Genomic DNA, 22460 nt, shown 5'->3' with positions numbered 1-22460 from the left:
TATGTAATTATACCATAGGTGTATGTGTGTGTTTTAGAGGATTGGTATTAAAATAGATAAAATGTTCCTCAGACCAGGTTGCGTAAAGACTTGCTACACTAGGGGAGAAAGTGCTCACCATGGAAGTAAGTACCCTGTACCTGGCAATGTATTGTACACTCATTTAAAACATTTTTTTTAAATTGGTTAGAGCTAGTCTGGCACGTTGCAACCCAAAATGTATTGATCGGAATTATGTAATTCCACTTGATGTCCTTTAAAATAGACTGTCAGGGGGCGTGGCCAAGATGACGGGCTGACAAGACGCTCTTCCCGTGAGCTCCTGAGTCCCCGGGGCCCTTGACCCATCCTACGCCGCTGATCTCCCCCAGATCGAGCGACGGGGAGGACGAAAGCGGCCGTGAGCCCTGTGCGAGCTGTTCTGGAGCCTCCGGAGGCGTGGGAGCGGAGAGCGACGTCTCGCTGCGCTGGTCCCTGGAACGGGCGGGCGTTGCGGCTCGGACGCGGCAGGGCGAAAGAAGAGCGGCTGACCCGCGGTGCCCCGGGGCGGTGGTGAGTTCCCGGGCCGCCGACCAGCGGGGGCCCAGCTGAGTCCCCCTCCTGTGACGCCGGTGCGCCCTTGAGAGGGGAGGAGACGACCACAGCGGAGCAGCGCCTTCCGCGCCTGACTGGGGGAGGAGCCGGTGAGACGCGCTACGCGACCCCGGGGATTGGCGGGGCCGAGAGGCCTAGCAGGCCGGAGACACCGGCGGACTTCTTTGGTGGGCCCCGGCTGCGGGGCGGGCCGCGTGAGGACCCGGTGGGACGCCTCTGCCTATCCGGCCGGTTCGTGACCGGCAAGACGGATCCAGGAGCTGTACGTGGGAGATCCCGGCACAGAACCTAGACGGAGGGCTGCAACGAAAATCGGCGATCCTGGCCATCACCAGGCCGTTGACCCCCGGACCTGCGCTGCTGACCCACGCTTCCCGGTGGGCTTCTTGGGCCCGGGCGCCACCCCCGGGGCCCTTCAGACGCTTGGTCGGCTGGTGTGTGCTGGCCTGCAGGGGGCCTACCCGGTGTTGAGTCTCCCGGGGCGGCGGTGTACGCCCGGACAGTGGCGGAGGATGACGACACGGCAGGTGGCCTAGAGACAGCGTGATGATCTGCTCCTGGAACGCGGGGGTACATTAGGAGGGTATTGCAGTTGGGTATTGGTGGTTGCCCTTCCTCGACTAACCTGCTGGTGTGCATTGGATACTGCGCCCGGGCGTGAGACGCTGCCCCGGGGCCCGGGGCTGCGCTGGACCGGCTTGCTGCGGAGGCCCACGTGGAACGCGGCCCCATTCGCATTCCGCCAGACTTCCTCTCCCTGTGACGCACCTCCATTCCTGCGATGTCAGGCAATAGAGGGGGCAAGAAAGGAGAACGCACCTTGCCAGAGATGCTGGGCCGAGGCGCCCCGAGGCAGGACAGATCCCAGCCGACACCGAGTCCTTCGGCTAGCTCTCGTGGGGCGGAGGGGGGTGAGCCCCCGGTCACCCGGTCTTTTCTGGAGTCGCTGTTTAGCACCCTCAGGGAGGACTTTCAGACGCTGAAACAGGAGGTGGCTGGCGAGGTCCAAGAGGTGAGGAGAGAGGTCGATTCGCTTGGAGAACGGGTCACCACCATGGAGGACGCTAATCAATCCCGGGACGAGGAGGTCGCGCACCTGCAACAGGAAGTACTGCGGCTTAGGGACCAACAGATCGACCTCCAGGCCCACGCCGAGGATCTTGAGAATCGGTCCAGGCGCAACAACATCAGGGTCCGGGGCGTTCCGTCTAAAGAGGAGGGGGAAGACATAACGGCCTACCTACGGGACCTGTTTCGGGATATACTGGGCGAAGCGGGAGACTTTCCGGTGAGAATCGACAGAGCGCATAGAGTTGGACTCCCGCGCCGGGCCTCGGCGCCACCCCCAGATATCTTAGCCTTTTTGCCGGATTATCCTCTGAAGGAGCGGATCCTCCGCGAGGCACGTCAGAAACAGCCGGTGAGCTTCAGAGGTCACCAAATTGCTTTATTTCAGGACCTATCCACGATCACGTTGCAGAAGCGCAAATCCTTCAAAATTGCTACGGACTTTCTGAGAGAGCATGACACGCAGTACTCCTGGGGACACCCCTTCAGGCTTATTTTCCGGTGGAACGGAACGCTGCATCAAATGAGGTCCCTTCAGGACACGTGTGGAGTGCTGGGTATCACTGCTGCGGATGATGATGTACCAACGCCGCGCCGCCGCACTTCTAGGGAGGGCTGGCAGACAGTTCGACGGCGCCGGACCACGCTCCCGCCTCCCCGACCGGACTCTCCCACGATCAGGGCGGAAATGGACAGCGCCATACGGGAGGTATCCGGCTCCACATCGACTAGTGACGTGGCCTTGACGGCCTGAGCATCATCCGGGGGGAGATCGTCTTAGCACCACCGGCTTTGCAGGTTTGAGGGTTCCGGGGGGGATGGGGGCTCTGGGGGGGCACTGATGGTGGCTGGACGTCCACTCGGACACTTTACCACAGACTTGCCCGCTAGGGGCTGGACTGGGACATTGGGGATTTCGGCAAAGTTGGGGCTGATGCGGCAGGGTGCGGGAGGGGAGGTGGGTAGGGCTTTGGACATGGGGTGGGGATGTGGGGAGTTGGGGAGTTCGGGGACTGTTTGGGGAGTTGGGGTGGGAGGGATTCGGGGTTCGGGTTGTGCTGCATTTGTCTCATGCTGTGCTTCTTGTGTCCTCATGTCGCCTCACTGGGACGGGGTGGGGTCTGCTCAGGGGGGGACTCAGAATTCATGTTGGGTTGCTGCTCTGATCTCTTGTTGCTGTTACTGCCATGTCCTTCCTCCGCTGGGCCAGTGGGCGGGATGTCGTGCTAGCTATACGTGGCTTTTGCCCCGTCCCATACTGCCGGCCTGCACTGGTCTCTCTGATACTTCAGGCCCACTTACCACCACCTTTTTGATGTTTCACCATGGCTCTTAAAATTGTCACTCTTAATGTCAAAGGGTTAAATAATCCGGTCAAACGCAGAGCTATACTGTCCTTACTTGAGAGCACCCAGGCGGACATCTGCCTATTGCAGGAAACACACTTATTGGCCCGAGATTGTCCCAGGTTGCGGTCCCCGAGGTTTCCAGTTCAGCTTTTTTCCTCTGGGGCTACTAAAACGGCGGGAGTGGCTATCTTGATATCCAGGAAGTTTAAAGGGGAAGTGTTGTACAAAGTCGCAGAGCAAAAAGGGAGGCTCCTGGCATACAGGGTTAGGATAGGAGGATTTCTGTTCACTGTGAGCTCCGTATATAGCACAAATGACCGTCAAGACCAGTTTTTACAGTCTGCCCTAGAAGATTTCGCAACTACCCCAGATAGACACATAATCATTGAGGGCGACCTGAATATGGTCTTTAACTCTTCCCTGGACAGGTCCATACAGCGCCACCCACATACCGGGGAGTTTTCGCGGTTGAGTACCTCCCACCTCAGGGATCTGGACATGCACGATCTTTGGCGACGCCTACACCCCACTACGCAGGCCTATTCCTATTATTCCCATGCACATAGGACATATGCGAGGCTGGACTATCTCCTGGTCACAGGACCGATGGCGGACTTGGTGTCCGCTTCTGAGATAGGGGTCCTCTCCCTGTCTGATCATGCTCCGGTGACAGGATCTTTCCGACTGCCGGCAGAGCCTCGGTCCCGCGGGGTCTGGCGCCTCCGGGACACCCTGTTGCACAGACCAGCGGTACTGAAACAGGTGCGCGCTGCAATTGCGGGGTTCCGGGAACACAATGAGAATGATGATACCTCCCGGGCGACGCAGTGGGCTGCCCTGAAGGCGGTGCTGCGGGGGGAATTTATCGCCATATCCTCGGCGGAGAATAAGGACCGCCAAAAGAAGAGGGACGAGCTAACCGACACCGTGCGGGAATTAGAACAGATGCATCGGAGGACGGGGGCCCCCAGGGTATGGAGGCAACTCAAAGTGGCCCGGAAGTCACTCTCCGCGCTCGATATGGATAGGGCGGAATATGCGGCGCTGCGCATGAAACATGCGTACTACACCGGGGGTGACCGCTGCGGCCGCCTGCTGGCGAATAAACTTCGGGTGCAGCGTCTGCGCCAGCGGGTTACGGAGTTGTCTACCCCTGACGGTCTATTGGCCACGGACGACCTCCAGATTGCAGACGGATTCCGCCGTTACTATGCCGACCTATATGCAAGTGATGCCCCCTCCGTCCAAGCTGGGACCGATTACCTTGCATTGGTCGACCTCCCTGTTCTCACACCGGAGCAGGCGGAATACTTGGAGCGAGATATCCGACCGGAGGAAGTGATTAGCGCTATCTCCCGCCTCAGGCATGGGAAGGCCCCGGGTCCCGACGGCTACACCCCACTTTTTTATAAGGTGTTTTGCTTGGAGCTGGCGCCGCTGTTGACGCGGCTTTTTAACTCGTTTGCCGAGCCTGGGGCCATCCCCCCAGATCTCTTGCGGGCCACGGTGACAGTCATCCCTAAGCCTGGGAAGGACCGGACAGAGTGTTCCTCTTACCGGCCGATCTCGCTACTCAATGTGGACCTCAAGCTCTACACTGGGATTCTGGCGGCGCGTCTGGCACCACACCTGCCGGGTCTTGTGGATCCAGATCAAGCCGGGTTTGTCCCGGGCCGTCAGACGGTGGACAACACTAAAAGAGTCATCCACGTCCTGGAGAAGGCCTCCCGTATCCCCGGAGAGCGCATGCTGCTCTCGGTTGACGCGGAGAAGGCGTTCGACCGGGTGCACTGGCCATTCCTGGAGCGCGTACTTAGCAAATTCGGTATAGGAGAGAAGTTCCGCACCCTCATATTTAATTGTTACAAATCTCCTACGGCGGTGGTGAGGGTGAATGGCTGCAACTCTGACCGGTTCACGATAGAAAGAGGGACCAGACAGGGGTGCCCACTTTCCCCCCTGCTCTTCGCTCTCTACATGGAGCCTTTTGCCCAGAAGATTCGGTGCAATCCGGAGGTGACCGGCGTCCGGATGGGGGGCTACATCCACACTATCAGTTTGTACGCGGACGATGTGATTTTCATGCTTGATAACCCGAGGGAGTCGCTCCCCGCTTGCATTGCTGAGCTGGACGCCTTCGCTGCGGTGGCGGGTTTTAAAATGAATATCCGAAAGTCTGCAGCCCTTGACATCTCGCTCACCTCCGCCACGCGGCATGAGCTGCAGAGTGCCTTCCCCTTGCAATGGTCTAGGGGTCTGATCCCATACCTGGGGGTACTGCTGGCGCCCTCTCTGCCTGCCATGGTTACCGCTAACTACGCGGCCTTGGGCAAGAAAATGAAGGAGGAACTGCTCCGTTGGAGCAAAGGTACATAGTCCTTACTGGGACGGGTCGCCGCGGTCAAGATGACCCTCTTACCGCAGGTACTGTACCTATTCCGGGCCCTACCACTCCAGCCACCGAAGGGGTGGATACGTCAGGCTCAGACCGATATCGCACGGTTTGTCTGGCAGGGCCGTAAATCCAGACTCAAGAGGTCCCTGTCAACACTGGCGCCCGAGTCCGGTGGTCTTGGGATTCCGGACCTCCACAAATATTTTCAGGCAGCGCAGCTGCGGTACCTGGTTGAGTGGAGCAAGTGGGAGTCTGACAGACACTGGTTGTTCCAGGATCAGGCGGTGGCGGGCAGGACTCTACAGGAGGTGCCCTTCCTTCGCAGACCTCACCGACCCCCCAATCTCTAGGCGTCCTTTGTCACCCAGGTCCCGCTCCGTGTCTGGGACGCGGTGAATCTTAAACACGACCTTACCTCCTTCCCGTCACCACTTACCCCGTTGGTGGGGAATCCGGACTTTCAACCTGGAACGGAACCTGGAGCGTTCTCGCTTTGGCAGGCGGCTAGATGCTGCGCACTGTTCCATATCTATGGCCCTGAAGGGGCCGTGCCGTTCGAAGACCTTCGTCGGGAATATCACCTACCTGAGACTGAGCGTTTGCGCTATTTGCAAGTGCGCCATTGGGCGCTTCAGGCGCAGGTAAGGGAGCTGGCCGATCGGAAACTTACCCCGTACGAGCAATGGCTGGCGACGCGCTCCTCGGACGCCAAGCTTATATCTGACCTATATCGACTCTTGCAACCCCCCCCTTACCACATCTATAATCCCGGGAGGGCTCGCTGGGAGCGAGAGCTGGGGAGGGAATTGAGTCATAGGGAATGGGATGATATCTCCTACCGGGCGCGCCACTCCGCATACCACACTGGGCTCACAGAGACCTTCACTAAGATTTCCACGTACTGGTATTACACACCCCAGAGGTTACACAAAATGAATCGTCACGTCCCAGACACCTGTTGGCGCAACTGTGGGCAAATAGGCACGCTTACGCACGTTTTGTGGGACTGTCCACTGTTGGATCTGTACTGGAGAGAAGTCTTAGACGAAATAGACCAGTGCTTTAGCATTGAATTGCCTCGCCTCCCTGCTTATGTTTTATTGGGGTTGCCCAATGGGTTGATGTACCCTCTGCGATCGAGGAAGGGCAGACAGATAGCGATCGCTTTGGGCGCGGCGATCCAGAACATACTCATTTATTGGCGAACCACCACCCTCCCTAGCTCCGTTGGCTGGCTGCACCGGTTATGGCACGTTTTCGGGATGGAGAAACTGTCTCTCACAGTGGCAGGGGAGGTGGATAGATTTGACGAACTGTGGCAGCCTTTTATAACCCTACTGCAATCGGAGTTCAAGGAGATTACCTGCCCACGCTATCTTAGGCTGCTGCGACTCACGAACCCAATTGCATAATCGAAACAGAGTGTGGGAACGTTGGAAGACATGGCTACTCTGCGAAAGTGTGAGACATGTGAGACATTTGCACAGGCACGAAGGATGAGGGTGGGGAGGGAGGGTTTGGGAGGGAGGGTGAGGGTGGGGGGAGTTGGGGGGGTTGTTGGCTCTGGAATAAGTCGTCTCAAACCTTTTACGAACAACTATGGCTCTGCGAATGGGTTGATGCCGATATGTGATTTTCAGATAGTAATATGGAGGGGAGCCTGTGCGAATGTTCACCATGACGATTGTATTCCTTGTTTGTTCTGTTTTTCTTGTTTATGGAAATGCAATAAAATACTTTAAACCTAAAATAGACTGTCAGCTATAGAGTATGCTCCTGTGGACTACTGGTGTAAAGAGCCTCAATATCAAGGCTGATTAGAATGTCTGTGCTTGGGTCAAATCGAGTTCTGTAGGAGTATAAGGACATCTTTGGTGTCCTGAATGTATAAAGACATCTTACTGACCAATGGACGGACAAACCAATCAGCACCTTGAGAGAGATTTCCAGAATGGAGGCAACTCATGTAACCGTTAGTCTTCCAGGTGGTGGTCTCTGCTGTTTATGGATTTCAGGCAAAGTATAAAATGATGTTATGCAGAGAAATGTGTCTCCCGGTGCTTGATCCGACCTGAGTTTTAAGCTTCATCTACAATATCTTTAATTGTTCCCAATAACCTATTAGTGGGGTCCACATCGAGTATTTTGTAACTAGTCTTGTCGGACAAAGTCTCAGGCACAGGAAACAGCATGCCCCTGCACTGCTGTAGCTTAGTTGGGCTGCCTGATATCCGATGTGATGCTGGTGACAGACATGAACTGCAGGTGGGTGCAACATGAGCACCATCATTCTAAACAAACAAAGAATCTGGTGGTCCTGGTTAAAATGGTGTTACCAGTAAGGTATAACATTGTGGGGCCCTGGCATTTGTTAACTCCCTAAGGCGTGTTTATGCGTGCCACCTTCATTCCTGCATCCGCACTTCATTGACCATAGCCCTTAAATGTAGTCACATGTAGAACTCTTATCTGTGTTGTTACTGACTACGTGACCTACAGTAATCACTTGACCTTGACTCTAGTATCATGTAGTGTTTTGGATTCAGAGGTAGAATTTTTGACTTGCTGTTCTTTTGACTGCTTTGCAAGAATCTCAGACACTCTGGCTCACATTCAGAGTACTCCAGCCTTTTACCTAGGCCTAGGGTAACCAAGACACTAGAGCAGAAAGGAGGCATTTCGGAGTGAACTTAATATATTGACAACTCCTGTCTGGCACCTTTTGCCCATTGACTGACTGGAATTAACACGTACTGGTGTGAACCCAAGAATTCGCATAGGTTCCCAATAACATCTTAATCATTTCCCATAGACATTAAATGGTTGTAGGACTCCCATGTTAGTTGAAAGCATGACCCCAAAAGAGTGAAAGGTAAGAAGCAGTTTTGTGTCATATCCCGGCCTCAGAAGATGATGGGTGTATTTCCTTGTTCTTTCTGCCTCATCATTTCTAACATCGAAATATAATGTTCTACTCTCTATAGATGTAGTTCTGACTGGACAGTTTGTGATTATTGGTGGCTTTCATTATCTGAGTGCCCCCCAACTTGCACCTGTTTCTAACATTGTAGAATCAAATGTGCAAAGGTAGTAACGTGGTTAATCAAGTGGAGTGTGAAAGTGTCATAGACCCTAGGATGCCAGGAGTAAACAATAGTGCCCACTGTGATTAATAACTATTAATTGCAATTTCAAAAAGCCCGATACATCAGAATTCCATAGAATCTAAAGCCTCTTCTATTTACAATGACCACGGCTGATGTAGGCTCCAGATCATGGCAATTTAAAAAAAAACAATTCCCTATTCAATTTTGGGAAATTACAATCAAATGAGTATATACAATTACTCCCTTAACTCCATTTGTGCTTACTGGAAATAAAATGGTGACATTAAGAGAACAGTGACCGATCAGTGACATGATGAGATTCCAAGGCTTTTCTCTTTGTGTTGGGTTAATAAGTAATTGTCTAGGATACTTTTAATGTGCAGTGTGGTCTTTTCTCAGTATATGTGTTTTTTTTTTTAAAGTTTGATGTCGTGTAGTCTGTAGGCTTGATTTTCCAAGCATGTCCATGTATGTTAAGCTTAACATTTTGAAGATGGAATTGCTTTGGTGAGGAGACAAATAATGAGACAGTCAGAAAATGATGCTGTCACTGCAGCCTTCTAGTGTTGAAGAGAAATCTAATGAATGGCATAGGTTTTTATCAAAGAATGATGGTCCTTAAAGCCTCAGCCTGTTAATGTAAGACTGGTGTTGTGCTGTTTCTCCCACACTTTGCATTCTGTCGTTTTCCTTCTCCCAAACAAATGTAAATGTAAATGTAGTACACTTGTAAAGCGCACAGCTGCCCCAGCAACGGGGCGTCCCGGCGCTGTATAACTCTGGGGAACCCGTCCTGGCTTTCCCTGTGGGATGGTCCCTTGCTGGGAGCCCCCAAGGTGGAGCCAGGCATCCCCGGAATTGGTGGGGCCGTTGTGGAGATTAGGCAAGCTAATGCCCAGAGTTGCCGAGTGGAACCCCTGATTAGAGTAAGCACCGAAGCGAGAATTATCGAGTCCGCTGACCAAGGTCCACAACCCTGCCGCGTCGGGAATTGAACCCCGGTCCCGGGCTGACTTCTGCTCTCAAGCCTGCTGCCTCTAACCAGTGAGCCACACTACTCCAAATGAAGACACATTTCTGAAATGTTACTCCGGTACTTGTGTGCAGGAAGTAACTATAAAGTCTTCCGTCTTCATGAATATTTTTTAGCAGTCCCACTTTTTTCTTTTTTTAGGTCTCGCCTACAGACTGCTTTTAGCTGTCTCTTGGCGAAGATCTATTTTGAACAGCATCAAAACCTGCAGTAGACTTTTGGTTAGCTGATTGTTTACCATAGGTTGGCATGCTTGTCAGTTGTATTTGCCTACTTTATTTTTTCTTTTGGGGGCGTTTCTTCCTTTTGCATTGTCCATGCCCTGGAGCACAGCTTATTTACAATATTTTTAATTAGATTACTTTAATCTTTCCACTGCCAATGGTAATACATTGTTTTCTTGCTCTCTCTGTTGTGCGCTGTTCCTCCCTTTAAGTACCCCCTGCACCCTTGCGCTCCGGTTGCTGCTTCCTCCTTAACATTTCCCAACCCATTCCCACACCCACACTCCCACCCCCCACCAGCTTTTCTTTTGCTACCCTAAACCCTCCCGGTCTGGCTTTGTTCCTTGCTTTTTATTTTTTTTTCGTTTTCCACTTTCCAAGGGCCACTACTATTCCCAGATTGTTTGAATGAGTCATGAAAGCATATGGGCATACTCCAACCTGTTGCTTTCAGTAGAAGCGCCTCTTCATATGTGTTGAATTGTATTATCATCCAACCTCCATACACAGCTGTTTTCCTTCCAACCAGAGGCAGCACTAGCATTATATTCTTACTATTTCTTTTTATGATGATTTAGTGCACAAAGTTGCAAATAATTTGGTAGGTAATTTATCTCCCTGTTCTTCATCTTAAAGTTTTTAAGGAAATTCATAACCCTCTTAACTGAACTGTAGGAAACACTTCAGTAAAATGAAAACCATTTACTTCATCTTACCACAATGTACTTAGTGCACTTTACAAATGTACATAGCATAACTATCACCCACAAGGGCGTGCTGGTGCTGAAAGTAGTTATGTGACTCTTCTTTTATAATATGTAAAACAGCATGACCTCAATCAGGATTCTGTGATGACAGAAATGTGTCCTGTATTACTTACAAAGAACTCTGGTTGAAAGTAAGTGAATAGAGGCAATATGGAATTCAGTCAGTAAATGATGTGCTGGTAAAAAAAGAAAGGAAATACCATGGCTAACATACCGACCTATTACAATTGAAAACGAATTTCTCTGGCTTGTGTGGCATTCATTGGACCAAGTGCCAGGGAATTCCTAGCCTGCCAGCCCCAAAAGTGTTGTGTTAATTAAGGGATGATGTGGAGAGGCAAGAGAAGAATCTTTTAGGTAAAAATATTTGTTGTTTTCTTGAATTGGCTACACCAAAAAATGGTAGGTTTACTCTGTCAAACCAGGTTGGAGTGGTTGTTTCAACACATTTTCCTTTTGAAAATCATCAGGAAATGATCTAAACTTCACCCCATTGAAGACTTAAGAACAATAATAGGCTAGATTATTCTAACTCCGTGTATATTGGTCTTCCAAACAAAGCTAGTCATAGGCTTCAATCGGTACCAAATTAAGCTGTCTGCCTCATTTACAGACTGCCTAGGAACTTCCACGTTATACCTCCAATAAATCAACTGCATTGGCTTCCTGTTAAGCAAAGGATACAATGTAAGATCTGTTGCACTATCTTCAAAGCCTAAAAAGGACTGGGTCCCTGGGTGATAGCTAACAAAATTAGGAAATATACCCCTTCTCGTATGCTAAGATCATACAATGCCAATATCTTAGAGAACCCCGGATACCCAAAGAAATGTATGGGTGGCCAGAGCTTCTCTGTTCAGACACCAACCCTTTTGACTCCTCTTTCTGATTATTTGCATTTGGAAACTGTGTTCAAAACTATTAGGAAAAAATCTTTAAAAATAGCTGTTCAGACAGGCAGGCATATTGCTACTATGTTTGGCCTTTTCAATGAAACCATAATAATATCCTCAGTTACTTAGCACCAAGACACCTTTTGTGAGCGTGTTCTTTATCAAGTATGTCCAACATATAAATAATGAAAATACTTCATCCACAAATTGAATAACTTTAGTAAGTAGAAGTGTATATTGATTCTTATATGATCAAGAAGTACATTTTAGTTAAAATAAAATACTGTGTACCAAATAACTTTTTAGGTAAATATATACAAAATTGTAAAAAAAAAACACTTGGTGATCACACTTACATTTAATGGTTATACTCCATTTCTTATAAGATCTCTAGAAATATACATTAAATTGACATATTAATATAGAATACTTGCATTAGTCATCTTTGTAGTGCCTATTTTCTAAGGCATTTTGGTCTGTATAAAGTAATACCCCTGTAGTACTCTTTGACCTACACATATTTGCCTTTGTGAATTGGCCCCAAAACATCTACAGTGTTAACAAAATGGTAGCTTTTAGGGAATATTAAAAAACCATTAGTACAAATAGAAAGGCCAGTGTTCTGTCTGCACTTTTACTACAAGAGGAGGAAATTGAAGTTTCAGGGCTGATTGACAAAGGCATGTAAAAAGAGCACACACTTCCCATACTCCTCAAAGCTTTTGTGAAATGTTGCTTTTGTGTTTTCAGTCAAATGACATGAATAGGTTCCAAATTACAACAACATATAACACACTTTTGCAAATGCAGTCCATTCCCATCACGTGTTAATTGATAGATGAGAGTTTGTTTTTTGGATATTTTTAAATTGTATCACTTAACACGTGTTTGATAATCATTAACCAAACACAGTCCAAAGACTTCATCAATTTACAAGGCCCAAACAGGAAAAGTAAAAAATTTAATAGCATATAACTTCCTGCACATTTGGCATATAAATCTAACTTTTAGGGCATTTACCAATTGTCCTTGGCATATGCCTACAAATCTACACCAGGTGTCGATTTTCTGTATTAGCATGTGAACATGTACTCTTGCAGAATTTCCAACAGGTGGAAATTTCCCCATAGAGAAATGTGACCCAATTGTTGTCCTAGTTTTATTGGTCCCCAGAGAAAATATTTTCCTTCTTTTCTTTTCTTTTTTTTTGTTATTTGGGGAGTTCCCTTCTCATTCTCACCTGAGAAAAGCACTTAATTTTGCCCTTGGCAGGAGTAAAGTTGCAAGTGTTTCCAGGTTGGGAATTTGCTTTTACTATGTATATACCGACAAACTTGCAAGTTTGTGTGTAATCACCTAATAATGCAGGTAGGCCCACAACAAATGCCCACAAAACCATTTATAACCCAAACTTTACAGTTGTGGAAAGTGCATCTCACTGACAGAATTCCTGACTCTGGAATAGGATTGTACCATTGTGAATAATCATATAACAATTGTTTTAAGGCTCTTTCGTTGATCTCACAATTCGAGCATACAGGCAAAGTTATTACTGCAGAGTCAATCATCTCTTTCGGAATACAGTAGTCTTTTTCTAAGTAAAATGTTCCATAGCGGGATTCCTCTCACCTGTCGTTTTTTCACAGTGTCTGTATTTCTGTCTGCTTACAGATCTTTACTTATCCTACTTTCATAACAGATTATTTTCTAATTCCACAATTTAATATTTCTTACAGCTTGATGCAAAATTCATACATTCTTACGTTTTTAAATGTTTCAATTCACTGTGTATAACTATTCAATAAAGGCAGGAACATGGCTGTCACCGTTAAGTAAAATATAGTCTCTGAATAGGTTTGAGCTAAGCTGCTTAAGAACGCAGATGCAATGACCAGTACTATGAGGAACTGTGTGACTGGTTGAAGTTCGACAAGAGAATTATTTATTTTGACCTAGGTAAAATTTGTATAGCACTTTTATGAGAAGGTGGCTGAAAATGGGACTAAACTAAGAGTAGTTCAACAGAACACTTTCACTCTTCTTAACAGTACGATCCAGAATGAAAAACTGCATGTACACAGCGGGTGTCTAACTGCATCTAAAATGTTTGTGTTGTGTCTCATGTACCTTTGTAGAAAAGTACTTATTTTGTTTTTATTTTTTTGTTTCAGCTCAATTGAAGGTGTATTAAAATCTCTTGTAAAATCCTGTCGACCGTAAGTATTACTTTTATCTCACGCCACTACTTTCATGAGTGAAAAAGTCAATTTAGAAAAAACTGGACAAATCTGTTTAAAGTGACCTTCACCCCCAATAGCATCCTTCGTTTCCAAAGTCTGTAGGTGTCCCATTTTATGGTCAGTGGAGGAACTGGTCCAAAGCGGCTACTACAGGTTAGAAGGGCATGCCTTGTACAATGCCTTATACGTTTTTAGATCTCTTGTTCGACCAGCCTTTTTGATTTTACTTTAGATCCACCAGCAGCAAAGTTTTAGAAAAAGCATAGCAGAAGAACAAAAGCATTGACAAAACCAAATAGCTGTCAGCCAAAGCAGCTCTTGCTACTCATACGCACCTGCAACGATAATGTTGCATTACAACTCTGAATGTCATACCTGATTTTTTCCTCCTTGTTTTCCTTGTTAGTTTTTAGAGCTTCCACATGCTTTGCAGTCGGTGCATTGTTAATTTATCGAGTTCATGCGACATAGTAATTGATTTTAGGAATGGGTCCCTTACAGTGATAGATCGCTGCCGAACCATCCTTCTCCTCTCTCATGTAACTGGAATAGCCTGCCTAGCTCATTTTCATTGCGAGATATTGTCATTTTGTTGTCCTTGGCTTGCACAGTTTGCCTTCAGGATTCTTTCCAAAGCATGAAGGAATTATTTATCAGTAAGTAGGACTCATCCCATTGTTGGAAGGTATTAATTAGGAACTGAGTTTGATACCCAGGTTGCAAGTAGTTATGCATCATTGACCGCCATGAATGTAGAGAGTGCCCACTTGGGTGGGTGGGTCCTGAAACACTAGTTTAGGAAGTACATCAGGAAAAAAGCAAAAGATTGCATTGCCTTATGCACTTACAAACTGTATAGTCTATATAGGCTAAATCTATTTTCTCAGTTTAGTATTCTACTCATAAGATAGCATTACATCCACTGCTGTATGCATTCATCCCAAGATCAACAGTTCATTGTCAAACAGAGTTTAAAATGTAGCCAGACTGTGAAGAGAAGCTATAAACGTCCACTGCTCCTTTAAGTAGCCTGGCGGTTTCCTATCGCAGCATGATTGTACTTGCCAATTAGCAATTTTTCCGTGTCGTGCTGAGTGGATTTCACAACACTTCAGGGCCTTTAACCTTATTTTGTGAGGATTTTACCTCAAACGTTGACATTGTTTCAACTTATTCAACATTTTTTATATATTGAAAGCATTTCTACTTTCCTTTTCCATCCTTCGAAGTGGACTTTTGTGCCTGTGCCGTCACTATTTGTGTAGTGCCCATCCTGTGAGGGGAAGAAGGTAGCCTCTGACCTACATGCTCTGTGTGCCCCGTTTGCATCCCTCATATTCTGGCCACAGTCTGACCGTAACAGATAAGACAGCATTGCAGTACCATTTTCTGAAGCCGTTCGAAGAAAAGCCCTTCGGTAAAAAGGGTGAAGTTGAACAAGGGAAAAAAATGCCCTGATGGGTAAATTGAAAAAAGAAGCTGGAAACAACAACCACTGCCCCCTTAGTGATTCAGCAGCTTCCATCTCCCAGCATGTGAGTTACTGGCAGTTGCTAGAGAGCTTTGGTTCTTTTTGAGGAGCATGTGTTGAAATCTCGATGAGTAGTTAGACTTCCCATCTTAGAAGATTAGAGACCGGGGAGGAGGGGGAATTATTCATGACTTCATTGAAGGTTTCTGTGATACAGAACTGTGATACATCGAAGGATCTTGGTTTACGGTCATAAATGTAGGATCGAGGAGTAGGCCCACCCTAATAGGAAAAAAAGTGGTTTCCAAGCTTAAATTGTAGAGGGAAGAACCTAACCAAATAGACTCTTGAAGGCCGAATGACCAGCCATCATGTTCATTCTGAGCCTAGACAATAGTGTTTGGCTACCCAAACTACATATTTACGACCTGCTGCATTCCAATTCCTTTAATTCTCTCCTATGACATCTGAGTAACTGTGTGTGTACAAGGTTTATCAAATTAGCAACAGAAAACCAGATTGGTTATAGAAACTGGGTAACAGCAGAACACCGTTTACATATATATGTGGCAATATTTCCAGATGTACAGGTAGGAAACTGGGACCAAATGCTAAAATAGCACACATCCCAAAGGCAGCTGTTTCTAACTGCACCAAACTGAAGCACCAGTAGCCTTCAAGATCATGTTATTTGCATGCTTAAGTCACTGGCCAGATAAAGGTAGAAAAAAGGGGCAAAGGCACCATTGTGCTACACCTTGGAATCCATAGCATCAAAACATGGGATACTGGAAACAACAGGCACCATGGAAAATAGCATTTCACTTGGATGCTAATGACAAGGGTAACTCGTCATGCACTGCCCATTCATTTCAATGGAAATTAGTGAATAAGAAGAATATTGCCTTAGCACTAAAGGGGTTAAGTTAGGAGTTGGAGCCCGATGAACAACGGTGGTTTCTCAAGCCAATCAGTATTTTTTGCACACTGACGATTTTATCCCTCCCCACTTCCATTCTGCAATGCAACTAATGTACTAATTAATTGCATCACAAAAATGCCATTAATAGGGAGACTCAAAAGCTCCTGCTTACATTCATGAAACACGAGCACTTTGTGACTCCCTGTGAATGGCTTTGAAAGCAGGGATTGGGGTTACAAAGGGTAGCAGACCTCCATTCTTAAACTTGAATTGACCTCATGCCTGCTTTTATTTAACACCACTATTGTTCCCTTAAAGGGCAAGACTAGCTTTCAAAATAAAACTTTGAGCTGTAGCGAATGAGCTGTAGCGAATGACATTTTAGAGCATGTTTTCTCCTTCCTGTCCAGACAACACCTATTCAGCAGGTGGAAGCTGTCACTCTGTTCAATTTTGCAACAGTGATACCACCCCTTTTCGGATGGCTGTAGCAGATCAATTCTATGAGATCGTAATTGATGCAAATAATTTACATTGCCTGGCAATTAATAATGGCAAAGAGTGCGCCAATACCATACCCCCCTTTCTTTAGCCATTTCTTACGATTCATAACGTGTGCTTTATGTGTCATAATGACATTACTTGCTCACAAAAACTCTTTGCCAAACCTGTGATATTATGACATACAGGCTTTGCAACCGCAAAATAATATTGTACATCATCTCCTTAAAGTGCGGTTAAAGAGTATTACAACATAGCTAGAATGTATTAATTAGAAACCACTTAAATATTACAGATTTAAAAAACCTAACAATAATTCTTAAATTGGTTTAAGCTTTCAATAGAAAATGAAGGCATTTTGACAAAGATGCATTAAAATACAAATAAACAAATAGGGGCTGATTGAGACCTGTGGAGACTATCGAGCATTCAAGAAAATGGCTGCCTTTTGCTTGGATCTTTCATTAGTGGCGAAATATTCAGGGCACAAACTGGCCTAGGAGCTTCCCTCTGGTGTATATTACAGGGGTGCTTCATTGAATGAACCTGTATTGCACACTTAACTGTCACAACTATTCTCAAACTATCAAAAACATAGAGCTAAGGAATTTAGAAACACCTTAATGGCCCTGCGCACTCACTCACTGTTGTCTGTTCTCTCCTGATAAATACATTTAACGCAAAAACAACAAGAGTAGTGGGGAGTCGGAAATTTAGTACAAATACACAAAAACGTGTTATTTATATAGCATCCTTGTATGAGAAAAAAGCACACATCATACATAGGTTCAGTATAGTCCTTACAAAATTGTGTTGATGTAGAGTAGATTAACAAAATAGCTCGAAGTTGCCAAGGCGTGTTTTCTAGAATACAGAACTGCTTCTTCAGAGCTAAAGGACTTCAAATAAGATGTTTACGCAGCTCAAACATAGGCACTCAAACCCAAGCATTGGTTAGTATAAAATCTTATAGAACGTATAATCTCTCGAAGATTGTAAAGAGCCTTCAAATAAAAACACAAACTTAAGGCTCTTGATAAAACTACATAAAACTCATTGTTACGATTCACCAAAGAAGCAGTCCATCATGCAATATTCAGAGTCAGTCTTTGTATTGCCATAGTCTATCCAAATTACACACACACATATAAATATTCTTATAGGTGCACCAATCTATTCCAAAAACGTCAAACAATGTATTTCTGATATCATTCCCGCATCAAGCCACTGTTTTTTCGGCGAGGAAGTAACTGGATGTGAGAGCTTAGAGTTTATTGTAACAAATGTCCGTGATCAGAAAAAAGATCCTAGCTAGTGTTGCATTTTAAAACTTCAGCTCACATGCAATGGTACAGCGTTAGAAGAGATATCATTCAAATAAATACCATATATAACTATTTTCAGGGAGCGGTGGGATGTTCAATTTAGTGTAGGATACAAAATCTGTGAAGTGGAACATAGCACAATTGTTTCTATGCTCTCTAATTGAATGAGCTGCGTCAAATTATTTCTTTAGCCATATGCTAACTTGCTTTCTTATTTCAATCTAGTTATTTTCCAGATGATGCCACAGTGGAGATGTTGGAAGAGTGGCGACCTTTAATGTGTCCTTTTGATGTAACAATGCAAAAGGCCATTGGTTACCTTGACCTTTTTTTGCCTACCTCCCTCCCACCAGAACTTCACTGTAAAGGCTTTAAGTAAGTATGGTTATGTGCATTTGTATTTGTCAGTGTTTCTAGAAAGTTTTAAAATTGTAATCCAGAAATCCTCGTTCTCACTCTAGTTTTTGATTTATTGTTGTATTCAGTCTTTTTTTTATTTGTATAATTGCCTGTAAATGTGTTTGCTTCCATTTTATTGTGATTCACTTCCTTGAATTAGCTATTCTAAAATCAGTGCTCTACTCTTTTAATGCTAATTTATTTGATTCTACATTTATTTTGTGTAAAATAGACTATTGATTCTTTAAATGTGCCGTTTGAATACTACAGGATGGTGATATTTTCATGCTGAATCTGCCACGAACATTATGCTCAGGTCATTTTTGCCTCGGAGCAATTGAAGGGTCACATTGTAGCAACGTAGGTTTGTCTATATTACTAAGAAGCATGTGCTCAGATTATTAGAAATAGAACTATTCTGGTGCCTGAAAGAAAATTAAATTAATGGGACTAATCGATCCATGCCACCTAAAAATGTTGGAAATGTTGGATTCCTTTAGTTGTTGATCAGCATGATCAGTCTGGCTGCTTCACTTTGTAAAATGTGGGACAGGGGTCCTTATTGAATTGGTTTGCTATTACAATTGCACTGGATAGTGTTAAGTGCAGGCCACAAACGGTTTCTCTCTTTCCTATTCTTTCTATTCCAGGGGATACTCATAATTAGCATAAGCACTGAATAGACCCGCCCTTGTGTGTGGACTCCAGAGCATATACAAAAAAAAAGAATATATATATATATATATATATATATATATCTATCTATATCTATAGATCTATATCAGCAAAGTCAGAAAAAAGGTTAAAGTATTACCACTTGAACTTAAAGACGTCGAGTGAAGTAAAAAATACAACTTCAAAATATCAATTAATGGCAGAAAATCAATAACTGACGAGCTCAATGCTCCAGGATCCTCACAGAAGGAGCCAGAAAAAAAAGAACTGATTTAACAGTCACCTGTGGGGCATGATGGGAGCCTGGAGGTCTTGGAGGTCTTAAAGGCACAGTGCCAGTTTTACCTGTTGCTGTTCTATATGCAGCCTCTGGGCTAACTGCCCGCTATTACCTTGCCTTTTTTCCTTGAAAATAAGAGCTAGGTTGAAGCAAGTGAAGAGTACACTTTTCTATGTCACAGAAATGTTGAATAGATGTCTATTATTTTAAATGAAAAATACAAGGAAAGTTTGGCATTTTTGTAGCCTATTTGGTGGCTTAGGCTGCATATATATGTGTGTGTGTGTGTGTGTGTGTGTAAATATGTATATATACACACACATATATATTGATGTATGTTTCACAGGACTAGGTTTTGGATTGGGTTAAACATACATTAATATATATGTAGATATATTAATATATATATATATATATATATATATATATATATATATATATATATATATATATATTCAAATCGAAATTCCATTTGTAGAAAAAGAACGTACTTGACACACTAAGGTTGCTGGTGCACAAAGAATTTAATTATGGCAAGAAACAACGCGTTTCACCTTTCGGCTTGATCACGTTTCAGCCGTGAAAGCCCAAACTGTGTCCTTTTAATTCATCATTTAACATAGAAATAGGACTAATCCCCCTGTGTAAACAAACATTGCAAATTCATGGCGGCAATTGTTGATAGGGTCAAACGAGCCGAAAAAGGCTTTCATTCTCTTGCCTACAAATACCAAATGTGCAATATAGAAACATTCATATCATGCTTATCGTGATTGTAGTTGGTATTATGAACAATACGGTATTTGTACATCATTTCAAAAATACTTTCTAATTTCAAAAATAGTTTCAAGAATAACGGAAAGTGACAGCCAGTTGTTCCAATAGATGTAAAAATATAAACATAGCTAGCGCGAGTGCTGTCATGGTGTCATGGTAAATAATATCTTGTTATTTAAAGAGCTTTGTCAATCCACCCATAACCGTGCTCTCAATAAAGTTATGAGCATTTCAACGGTAATTGTATGTATCAATTGAGATGCAATCACAATCGCGCTGACTTTATGCAATCACGCCCAAGTGGGCATACATCATTGAATGGTTCCACGCCCAAGTGGGCATAAGAAAAATGTCTTGGCACAGTCCTATCCAATGTCCGTAAGCAGACAACAATATATACAAAAATTGTTCAACAACAAGCAATTCGGGTTTCACAAATAATCGAGAGAATTACTCCACAGCAATGGTCCCACCAATCCATCATAGAACCTATAAAAAGATTAAAAATATAAAATCAGACACCTGAAAGGCAGCTACAGATACTTTTCATTTCATTTTATACTTTGTAGTTTCATTCAGCAATGTGAACTGCCAGTTCTTCATTGGAGTTTAACCCAATTAGGAGTCATACATTCGAAATATATTATATATCTAGACTCCAATTTACGTAAAGCCAGTTTTCTATTTCCTCCACGGATTCCCAAATCCACCATATCTATTACAACCATTCTCAACAAATTTACATTCTGGAGATGATGTTCATAGAAATGGCGTGCCACAGGGTACTGTTGGTTGTGATTTTTGATGGCCCAAGGATGCTCCATCACTCTTTTTTTGAGTGATGGATATATAATATATTTCGAATGTATGACTCCTAATTGGGTTAAACTCCAATGAAGAACTGGCAGTTCACCTTGTTTTATTTTTATGTTGGGTTTATTATCGCCTGTGCGATTTGGGTATTCAGATATTTTGTCACTAAATTTACATGCCTTGCATTTGAGACACGGAAAGAAACCAACCGATTTCGATATTTTGATGGGTTTTGCCACTGATTTAAAATGGCTATGGACCAAATGATCTGCCAAAGATGGACATCTTTTGTATGTGATCAAAGGCTTTTTTGGCAGATTTTTCTGGAGGACTTTGTCAGCAGTGAGTAAGTGCCAGTGTTTCTGAAAAATATCTGTTATTTCACCTGATTTGGTATTAAACTCGGTTATCATGCGAACCTCATCAGGTGCCTCTGTTTTTAATTTGGGAATCAGAAGATCCCTTCTATTTGTTTTAGAGGCTTTATCACTGGCTTGTTTGAGGATATTGATGTTATATCCTCTGCGCTCAAATCTACCATTTGCTTCAGTCGCAGCAAGCTTATAGTCTTGGTCAAGAGAACAGTTTCTCTTTAGGCGAAGGAATTCGCCATATGGTACATTTTTTACAAGACTTTTTGGATGATAAGATTTAGCATGCAGTACCGCATTTCCCGCTGTAGGTTTTCTATACAGACGGGTGTGCAAGATGTTGTTGTGCACGAATACTTCTAAATCCAAATAGTTGATGCTATTTGTACTAATCGTGCTGGTAAATTTGAGATTGAGCGTGTTTTTATTTAGTGTGGTAATATACTCTTCTGCTGATTGACGATCACCCTGCCAGATTATAAATAGGTCGTCAATGTACCTGGTCCACATAAGTATTTTGTCAGTCCATTTCCGATTGGAGTCACTCCATGCCTCATGCTTCTCCCACCAGCCAAAAAACAAAAAAAAACAAACAAAAAAAAATGTATATATATATATATATATATATATATATATATATATATATATATATATATATCTCATCATTCCCATCAAACACCGTTCCCCCAGTTCAGACATGGCCATATGCAAATCAGTCTGACCCTGTGCCAGCTGGGAACAGTCCAGCCCAAGCCATGTCTTCCCTGGACCGGAAACAAGCATCCTGGGACCGGTTTCGGGTTCATAACCCTCATCAGCCAGGCTATCTTGAATCCAGTGGCAAAGTGACTCACCTCCAGTCAACTGATCTGGGTTTAATCCTTCATCATCATGGCTAGGTTCAAACTGGAATGGCATGGTGAGCAAAAAACGATCTACTGTTGTTTTTGCATTTGTCACCCCAAGTGGGACGGGTATGCTAGGACGGGAGTCCCGTGCTCTCCATGCCACTGGAATCAAGCTATCCTAGCTGATGGGGGCTGAAAGCCCGAAACCGGTCCTAGGATGCTTGTTGCCAGTCCAGGGAGGGCCTGGCTTGGCAGTTTTGGCTGGACTGATCCCATAGGGCACAGGGTCAAGACTGATTTGCATATGACTGGGTTCAAACAGGAATGGCATGGTGAGCAAAAAAAACTATGGATTTAGGCCCAGATCTCTGTACTGGGGTGAATGTATGACATTATTCTGCATTCTGT

General features: G+C 44.8%; 1 protein-coding gene across 2 annotated transcripts in view; it reads left to right on the top strand.

Annotated features, from left to right (window-relative positions):
- The window catches only part of PSME4 (proteasome activator subunit 4), a 1411622-nt gene that overhangs the window by 136399 nt on the left and 1252763 nt on the right, over nt 1-22460 (top strand). For both annotated transcript variants that reach the window (XM_078649478.1, XM_078649477.1), the window contains 2 exons: nt 13602-13646; nt 18115-18264. In XM_078649478.1, coding sequence (XP_078505604.1) covers nt 13602-13646; nt 18115-18264 — 195 coding nt within the window. The remainder of the gene's footprint in view (nt 1-13601; nt 13647-18114; nt 18265-22460) is intronic.

The sequence above is a fragment of the Lissotriton helveticus genome, chromosome 6 (genome assembly GCF_964261635.1).
Source record: "Lissotriton helveticus chromosome 6, aLisHel1.1, whole genome shotgun sequence".
NCBI classification, from domain to species: domain Eukaryota; kingdom Metazoa; phylum Chordata; class Amphibia; order Caudata; family Salamandridae; genus Lissotriton; species Lissotriton helveticus.
The sequence above is the reverse complement of the archived record's forward strand: the minus strand, read 5'-3'. Positions and strand labels throughout refer to the sequence as shown.